Source organism: Myripristis murdjan, chromosome 17 (assembly GCF_902150065.1).
Source record: "Myripristis murdjan chromosome 17, fMyrMur1.1, whole genome shotgun sequence".
NCBI classification, from domain to species: domain Eukaryota; kingdom Metazoa; phylum Chordata; class Actinopteri; order Holocentriformes; family Holocentridae; genus Myripristis; species Myripristis murdjan.
The window spans coordinates 15120306-15129576 of NC_043996.1; the positions used below are offsets into that span (position 1 = coordinate 15120306).

Here is a 9271-nt window from a genome sequence, read left to right on the forward strand (position 1 = left end):
TTGCAAGGAGCCAGTGTTGTGAGGGTAAAATGTTCATTCATTCTGCATTCATATTCTGCATTTCAATGTTTTTGGTTCTGTGCAGTCACAGCTGAATCCCACAATGGCAAAATATTACACTCTGTTTTGTAACTTAGTCTGCTCAGTGATTTATAAAAATAAGAAAAATTAGTAAAATTATCTTCTTTTTTAAAAATGCTCTTTCAAGCCCTAATGAAGCACAGTGTAAATTATGCACTTCATCTTAATTGTGTTGAAGCCAGTTCACTGAATGAAGGCTGATTCTCTTCTCTCTGAGATTATAAATAAGCCAAGAGCAGCCAGAGGAGCGATCACTCTCTGATAAAGGCAAAAAATTTTAAGATGAATAGTTTATTAACTGAAGAGGAGAGAGAAAGATACAATTAGAGCCCTCATGTTGAATGAAAACATGAAAATAACTCTCAGAACATGCTATACAGTCTCTATTGCCTCTACAAACATTTGAGATCGTGTTGGTCCGTTTCATACAAAATTCCATCCATTCTGTTTTCTCAAAAATATCAGATAAATTTCCACAGCAAATTAGATTTTAGGGGAGATTTGAGGGTGGTAAAAAATAATTTACGGCAATATTTGGTTGCTCTGACAGAAGAGCCCTTCCCTCCCACCAAACACAGGCTCTCAGGGCAGGCGTGGCTGTAGCTAAAAAATTAATACAATTAAACTGGAAGTGTCTATCTCCAACATGTTTCAGGAGGTGGCTCAACAAAATGCTTTCTATTGCTAAGATGGAAAAGATTCATTTTAGCAAAGTGAATTCACAAAACTCTCTCCTGAAGGTGAGGGCATTGCTCCATTTTTGACATTGTTTGATCTGTGAAACTCATGAGCTTTGCTGCTACGTTGTATCTTTATTCTGTGTAAACTCTGCCCTATTCTGCATACTGATGGATATTTTGGCGGTCCCCCACCAACCAAAATGTGTGTATGTGTTGTTGAAAAAAAGAAGAGAAAATGATGTAATTAAAAATAAACAAATAACTAAAACTATACTCATTTATCAGCTCATCATCCATTTCATTAAACACAAACTGAAAAGATGTACAGTATGTATAAGTCATATAGGAATATTATGTAATGCACAATGCAGGATCAGTGCAGAAAAAAAGCAGAACGTGGAAAACGTGATAACATGAGCACACAAAACTAAATAACATGAAAGGTACTAAACCAGCAGGTCTTGGTCTGCATGAACAAATGGTTTACACTATTTTATATGGTTATTTAAAAAATTCCGTATTAGTTCAAAAGAGACATTGAAATAAAGGGAACATCCCTCATTTCAAATCAAGATCATTGTGTCAAATTTTATATTGACTTGAGACAAAAAGACAGATGCTCAGAAAAAGATGTAATAGTGTCGGGGATGGGCTGAGTGTTACAGTTTACAGACAATAACTTCTTGTTTTTCTTTGTTTTTGCCATTTATATTGTTTACTGTCATCCCAGACTTGACTTTGGAAACGGCTCTCTAGACAGGCTGTTTGAGCTGCTCACCACCAGGATGAGAGCGAGAAGAAATCCGAGGCCAATGAGTTCAGGCTGTCTACCTTCAGAAAGGCTTGACAAATATCGTCCCTAATTCTTTTATACTTGTATACTTTGGGTGGTACTGCAACTCCAGACCTTTCAAAATCTAAGATTGAGGACATTTACATCAGTCCTCGGTTGTGTAACAACTGAGGATGTCATCCTTGAAACAAAGAAACAAATGGGTAGTAACGGGCAAAAACAAAGAAACGAACGAACAGTTACTGGACACAGGTGCACGTTTACCTTATTAAAAGTGTAATTACAGTAAACATTTGTGTGTGCAGCTAATGACTAATTGCCTATTTATTCAGTTGCCTATTTATTCAATCTTCAGGGTCACTTGATATGCCCCACCCATTCATACATCTACTTTATTAATGGAGAAAACAACATATGTTCATACTCCAGTGACCTTTATCCATCCAGAGATAAAACTATAAATCACTCATTAGGGGGTGGTGGAGGTGTTACTCAGAATATTCAATCTGTAATTGATAGTATTGTAGGGGAACTCACAGGCCATTTCCGCTTTGAACAAAAAATGGCTAACTAAATAACACCATACACATGATGACATTATGTTAACTGCTCCCAAACTCCAAAGTGTTGAACAGCGTTTTTTAGATTTTCTCTCTCAGTTCATTTTTGTGGTGTTAATTCACAGCATTTTCTTTTCCTAGATAAATCAAAGATACGGCGACCACACTTATCGTGTTATATCTCACATCAGTATTTGTTCTTTCTCAAATAACTTATCTCAACAGCATTGAAAAGCCATTATTACAGACACAACCTTTGATAATTTGCAATGAAAATGCATTTACAGTATCGTCGTTGATATGTAATCTGAACAGCCCTGAGTTTATACAGCAGGTAGCTGTCTTTTTTTCTCTGTTACTAATTCCCTTTTTCCCTGTCATAGAGAATTTGCAGTCATGTTCGTTCTGTCCCCCGGATCATGTGTCAAGGCCATGCAAATATCGCTCCAAGGTCAGAGCTGGAGATAGAAGGTGTCATATCTTTACATGGTGACTTCATTGGCACACCCTAACCTTGAAAACTCACTGCACTACATAATTTAATGTGAAGTTGCAATCACCGTGTTATGGTGGCTGACACTGATATTTCTGTGGATAAATGACAAATATGAGAATAATATCAGGCAAGTTTGTTTATTAGACAAATTGGAAATACAATGATTATTAGAAATACATGCTGCCCATATTAGAGTGCAACAATCCAGTATGAATAAAACATTTATTCATGTGTTCACATAAATATTGAAATGTGTAAGACAGCACAAACTACTGCAATTTTAATATTAAGTGTCCAAACTAAAACTCACTAAAACTGCATGATAAATTAAATAGAAAAACTATTCATAGCACTAAATATTATAACACAATAACATAACACAACAATGACCAAAAAAACACAAATATAGTTTTAAGACTTTTAAATAAAACAATAAATAACTACATTTTCAAAGACAAAGATATAAAGGAACAGAGCTACAGTTTGACATCCAATGCAAAACAGTCAGACACAGTCAGTCGCTCTATGCAACAGTAACATGTTTCTGTGGATGATTGGAATTTGAATTTAGTTAAGCGCTGAAAACAATGATAGTGATGCTGCAGCTGCAACTATGTAACACATTATTTTATATTTGCAAAAAGGGATAGACACAATTTTAAATGTCTAGGATGACTTCTTGCAGGCTTGCTGGACTTCAGAGCTACTCAGGCACAGTAACATTTACTGACAATCAGGTCATCGAAGGGCGTCAGCTTCAACTTTCCCTGACTGTCATAGTGCATGAGGACCATGGGCTCATAGGCCGCAGGCACGCAGCAGGGATGAGGTGTCCCTCCTTTGGTTATCTGGTGCAGACGAGATTTAACCTGAGTGTGCATGCTGGCTGGCTTGTAGTTGTGGGGGCAGGTGCCATCACAGAAATGCATGGTGTAGGAAGCCGGGGCAACCACCCAGTCTGACCAGCCAATGTCTTTGAACGACACGTTTATAGCCTTACGGCAGCAGTAGCCTTCCTCGTCACAGATGTCTTCTTTGTTGGAACGAGGTCGCCTCCTGCTTCTGGCTGGCCCGGACTGCAGGAGGTCTATCTCCAGAGCGATGCTCAGACGTGCAGTGTGGTCACGTCTTTTACCTGCAGCCACCCCCACATCCACAACTAATGACTGATCAGCATCACTCCGCCACCTCTCCACCTCAGGCATGATGTCCAAAGTTACATCTTGAGTGCTGGAGGCATTTGCGTGGTCTGTGTGTGTCACTTCAGCAGAATTTATTGGCTTCATTCCATTGACATTAACTTGAATGTCTTGTCTTCTCTCAGGCTGCATGGGTGTGTGTTTATCTAAAATCTGTCTGGAAATCTTCAGCTCTGCCCGAGTTAGTGTCAGCTGAGTCTGGAGATTTGCATTCTTATGGAAAATGGCTCTGTACCATTGTAAGCGCTGACCCGTCTTGGGGTGTTCTTCACTCTTCCAAATCACTTTTATCGGCTCCACTGAGGGGAAAGATACAAAAAGAAAGAAGAGACGCTGTTATGGCGAAGTATGAGTTGCATTTAGGAAACAGTCAGACGATTCCTATCTTTCACTACTGCATGAACAACAAGCGCATAAGTATTTATAACCATGTATTTATAGCTGTTGCTTTTGTCTGCATCTGCAAAGGTAAACTCACGCAACAAGATTTTTTTGGAAGCAATAAGCAGTAGAGTTTCCAGCCTACTCCCAGTCAGAGTTTCCAGTCTTTCTGTTTGTGTCCTCATGTGCCTAGTGTGATGATGGCTAACTGATGGCTAAATGCAGCTTTATGTGTCCCTGTATAACACAAATCTCACCTGTAGCTGGGAAAAGCACCGTGGACACTGTTGGATGCCAGGATTCCTGCATTGAGTGGCTTGAATTTCCTCTCAGCTGCCTCAGTGTTTCCCTGTAGAGCTGATACATCTTCCTCAGATCGTGATGTGAGGCCTTCTCAGTCGGCCTGGGTGCCTTGTCCATGCCCAGTGAGTTCAGGATCCCCGACTTAACCGCCTCCAGGAGCAGGACCCTCTTGCTTTCCATGTCAGGTGCGTCTTCCTGGGCGGTGTGAGGCCGGCCCTCCCCTGGGCTGGAGAGGAAGATAAGGATCAGCATGCAGGAGAGGAGACAGTGGAGTGAGCGTGACCTCAGCATGGTGAGCCTGCCAGGTAGGTTTGGTTTCTCAGTGGTGGAGCTCACTGGATGGGGTTTGTCTATGTTGTGAATGAATTTCTTGACAGCTTTCATTTATAGGGCTTGTTGCCACACCCCTGCATGGTCAGGTGCGCAGCACTCCTTTGATGGATTACAGGTAGAGCCATATGTCACATACCTAACTAGTATTTTGCAAGATTTTGTGGCATTGTGTTATAGGGTCACAGCATGCAATAAGTGAAATGAAAACTGAATGAACAGTGAGCCATTAAAAACTAGCAAAAAAAGATTATATACACAAACTGGAAGAGAAATAAATGACAATGAGTGAATAAAATACAGCATAGATTTTATGTTTTCAGCATTTCGAATTACAAAACATCACTTTCACCACGAGCACTGGCTATAACATCAGGAGACTGTTAAACTGTTCTGTTTTATTCATTTTTTATTAGAGGAAGTGGACAGAAGTGGACAAAATGGGAAACACAGGCTGACATACAATAAAGGGGTTGCGGGAAATTATCGAGTTACGTCATGAGTACATCGTGTGCAACTCAGCCCACTTGCCACTGGGATGGCCAGTTATGCGTCACTTGATCAAATAAATGAGCACATGCTCTATAGTGACCAGTCAGATGGAGGGGACCAGTGGGAAATTACACTAGCTCTTCCAGGGTTCATAATGACAATGTGACACTTTATTGACTCTCACAGGGAGCTGTCTCTTTTCCCTTGCCTCCGTCCACTTGGTGGTCAGAGGTCAGGACCAGCCACAGAGTAGCAACTCTCCACTGTCTCGTTCATTTTCCAACAAGAGGCATGAGCCTGGCATTTCTAATTGACGGGACTCCCTAACTGTGAGTCCAAAGTTGGAAAAGTTCTCATTTCACTTAGGGTGCTCAGTCCCACCTCCCCAAGTTTTCATGACTTTATACACGTATACAAAGACAGGAAAGTGAGATTATTTGTTTGCATGCAGTCACACCAGATTTGATCCCATAAAGCCATGACTGCACTATGTGTGACGAGTTAGTGAGTGATCTGCTAACTTGATGAACGCCTACCCCAGTGTTCAATGAGCTGTGTCATTGTGACGATCTTAAAACGAGCCTTGACCACACTGACGAACAAACATCTGAAGATAAGACACACTGATAAACAAACAGAAAAAACTGTCTGGTCTACATGAGCGGCAACAGTCCCGAGTTTCAGTGACAAAGCAGAATTATCTCACTGTGTTATTACTGCAATCACATTATCACGTAATTGATGTCATGAGGGGATCTAACGTGGGCATGATCTCACTTGTTTCCAGTGATAATGATCTTAATTTCCAACTTGGTTTGCTTCATTTTCCTGAATCAAGTGTCATTCTCTTGATACAAGTGAGCTATTCATTCATATTTGTATTTGTTCCCAGAAATTTCCTGAGACAACTGAAATGGCGAAAACAAGATTTTTACACAGAATATGAGAATGAACACCTTCTCTAAAATGGAGATTTTTTAAATTGTTTGGAAACACTTTACAATAAGAGTACAACAATTAATGTTAGTTAACATTAGTTAATGCCGTAATGGTTAGTTAACTGTTAGTTAATGATTATTATGGCATTTACTAATGTCAATAATATCTACAATAACCCTTAGATAACATATAAATTATGAACAGCATTAGTACATGATTCTTAGACACATTAGTTAATGGTTAATTAACTGTAACTTAATGTTTATTTCCTGTTACTTAATGTTTATTATGGCATTAACTAACGTAAATTGTTGTACTCTTATTGTAAAGCGTTACCAATTATTTTGTTGTTACTATTTTACTTTAATTTTTTGCAGTTTGAATGTACCCTGTGTTTATGATGATCAAAATATATTTATGTAAGACATCTATTTTCAACATATACAATCCTGTCTATTGGGTGAAAAGGTAGTGGAAGCGTTCCTTTTGTTTGAGTAGTGTTTGTTTTGACAAGTCGAACAGCTAAACATAGCTAAACAATACCTTCATTCCATCTGCTTGCTGGATTTTTGCCAAGCAGTTATCAGCACAGCGTATTGTATGGACGTCCTCTACATCTAAACCCACTATCAGTGAACGGGGTCAGTGAACTGCAGGCCTACAGTATATGGTGTGCTGTCCCGGCCCTGTGACGTATCTCCCTGTGCGGCTGACCTTATTCTCCACAGCAGAGGGCTTTCCCCATCCCAGTTCTCGTGGCCTGATAAAGACGGACACCTCTTCCTTACATGACCTTTGATACTGGAGGAAAGTGTCGCTTTTATAGACACACTTTACTCTCACTCTTCTTTATGAATATAAGGTTCTGTATGGGTGGGGTGCAGAACTCTTATGTAGTTTCTAATTTTTTGCAGCGTACAAGATTATTTTTCATGTAAATAACATTCAAAGATCATGAAAATGTGATTAACTCAATTTTGATGAACATGGGGGAGATAAAACATTATAACTCTAAGCTCACAATTTATTTTAAGGGGGGGAAGTCTGCCTATATCATGACAGCTTACCGGGCTTCTGAAATTGTGAACTGATTTTGCTTTGAGAACAAACAAACAAACAAACAAACAAACAAATATTTTTGGTTATGGCAAAAATGAAAATGAAAAAACACTGCCCCATATCTGCTATTATTAGTTTATACAATGAGTCAAAACACAATACCTGAACATCACAAAACCACAGATGATTTATTTAACCAAGAGACAGTATAATATTTTATGGCATGATATTACAAAATGTGACAAAAGGTGACAGAGTGGTAACATTTTTTTTTTTTTTTTTTTTTTTTTTGACCGTATGGACTGGATGAATTTCCAAGCGGTGAGTCACCTCTGATGAAACAATCATGTGCTCTGCCAGGTGATCCTACCTTGAGGGTTGAAAGTGTGTGAAAGGTGTGGAGTGATTCATTCAAACTGGCACTGCTGCTCACATTCTCATGTAAGGCTCTTTCTTTTGTCTCACCAACTCTCCCTCTCTCTCTCTCAGTGTGTGTGTGAGGGAGAGAGAGAGAGAGAGAGAGGAGGTGGAAAAAAAAAAAACAGAGACAACAACAGAGCCCGACTTTTTGTTGTCATTGTGAGAAAGAGAAGTTGCTGTTTTTGAGAGTCGCTGTGCATTGCAATAGTTTCACCACAAGCCAGGCAAAGACAGAGATGTTATCAGAGATAGAGCTGCTAGACTCTACACCCGTTGATAGCATGTTTGTTTTAGCTGCTGCGGAAACTGAAGAACTGTGTGTGTGTGTGTGTGTGTGTGTGTGTGTGTGTGTACGTCAGAATGAAACAGCATGCATTTTTGCATATGTTTATGCACTATGTGTTTATATACCTGTATGTCTTTGTGTCTCTGTTCACTGGTCAATGAGTGGCATCCTAACAGGTGGTAAGATCCCTCCAATACACTCTGTGTGTGTGTGTGTGTGTGTGTGTGTGTGTGTGTGTCCCTCAGAACAGGCTGTCAATACATGCATCCAATAGTAGTGGATGTGAAAATGTGAACAACCATGAGCTGCCCTCAGTTATCATCATGAAACACCTATATAATCCAAACCCAGTAATATTTTCAGAACAGAATTAAGCTTTGGTTTTTTGCCCCCATTTGTAAATTTCAACACTTCGGTGCCACATATGGATTCTTAGTGATATTACTATGGAGACAGATTAATCTCACTGATATTGACCAATGTGTGTAGCTTAATCCACACATCAGAGATACACATACATCACAATGTATTTTACTGTCCACAAACAAATCTCTCAATTTGTGTCTGGTATGTGTGTGTGTGTGTGTGTGTGTGTGTGTGTGTGTGTGTGTGTGTGTGTGTGTGTGTGTGTGTGTGTGTGTGTGTGTGTGTGTGTGTTATCTGTGTCTGGATTAGCAGCAATTTGAGTGTAGTTTTGTTATCTGTGGGTGGAGCTTGGAAGAAAAGTGCAACATTAGTTAAAAGAAGAAGTGAAACAGCAACAACAACAACAACAACAACCACAACAACAAAAGGCAAAGTCTCAGAATGGCCTCAGTCGGTGCATGCATTTCCACAAATTCACGGGCCAATTTTATGTTTGCACATATAGGAGGTGGAAGAATATACTTGTACTTTGTCACATACAAATCATGATGTATTCGTGCAAAATGGAAAATGTTTATGCACAAAAATGTATGTGTTTCAACAAACTGTTTCAGGTTTAGTTAACTGAAAATAAACAAGACACGCACTGGCAGACATTTGTTTGTGGATAGTAAAACACATTTGTGGTGTTTCCCTTATGCATGCACTAAGATACACATATTTGTCAACAGACTAATAAGTCAGTGAGACTCATCTCTCTCCATATATATGTCACTAAACCATGTTAACCATCAGTCTATGGCATAAAGATTTGTGTCTTCATGTCTTCAATTCTGCAGACAAGATGAGCGAACTCTGTGGATGGGACCATGCACAACACAGACTT

General features: G+C 39.4%; 1 protein-coding gene across 1 annotated transcript; it reads right to left on the bottom strand.

The window, feature by feature from the left end:
* Positions 1–3156: 3156 nt before the first annotated feature.
* gdf15 (Growth differentiation factor-15) lies at positions 3157–4831 on the bottom strand. The gene is made up of 2 exons (XM_030074830.1): positions 4448–4831; positions 3157–4108 (listed from the first exon to the last, which is right to left on the bottom strand). Exons 1-2 carry the CDS (start codon positions 4782–4784, stop codon positions 3318–3320), a joined length of 1128 nt encoding a protein of 375 aa, XP_029930690.1. The 5' UTR covers positions 4785–4831; the 3' UTR covers positions 3157–3317.
* Between the last annotated feature and the right edge of the window lie 4440 nt (positions 4832–9271).

What these genes read in the sequence shown, in the direction of transcription:
- gdf15 (XM_030074830.1), bottom strand. Translation starts at nt 4,784, where the DNA reads ATGCTGAGGTCACGCTCACTCCACTGTCTCCTCTCCTGCATGCTGATC. An exon ending in GGTGCTTTTCCCAGCTACAG is followed by an intron (nt 4,109 to 4,447) that starts GTGAGATTTGTG and finishes CTTTCCCCTCAG; the next exon opens with TGGAGCCGATAAAAGTGATT.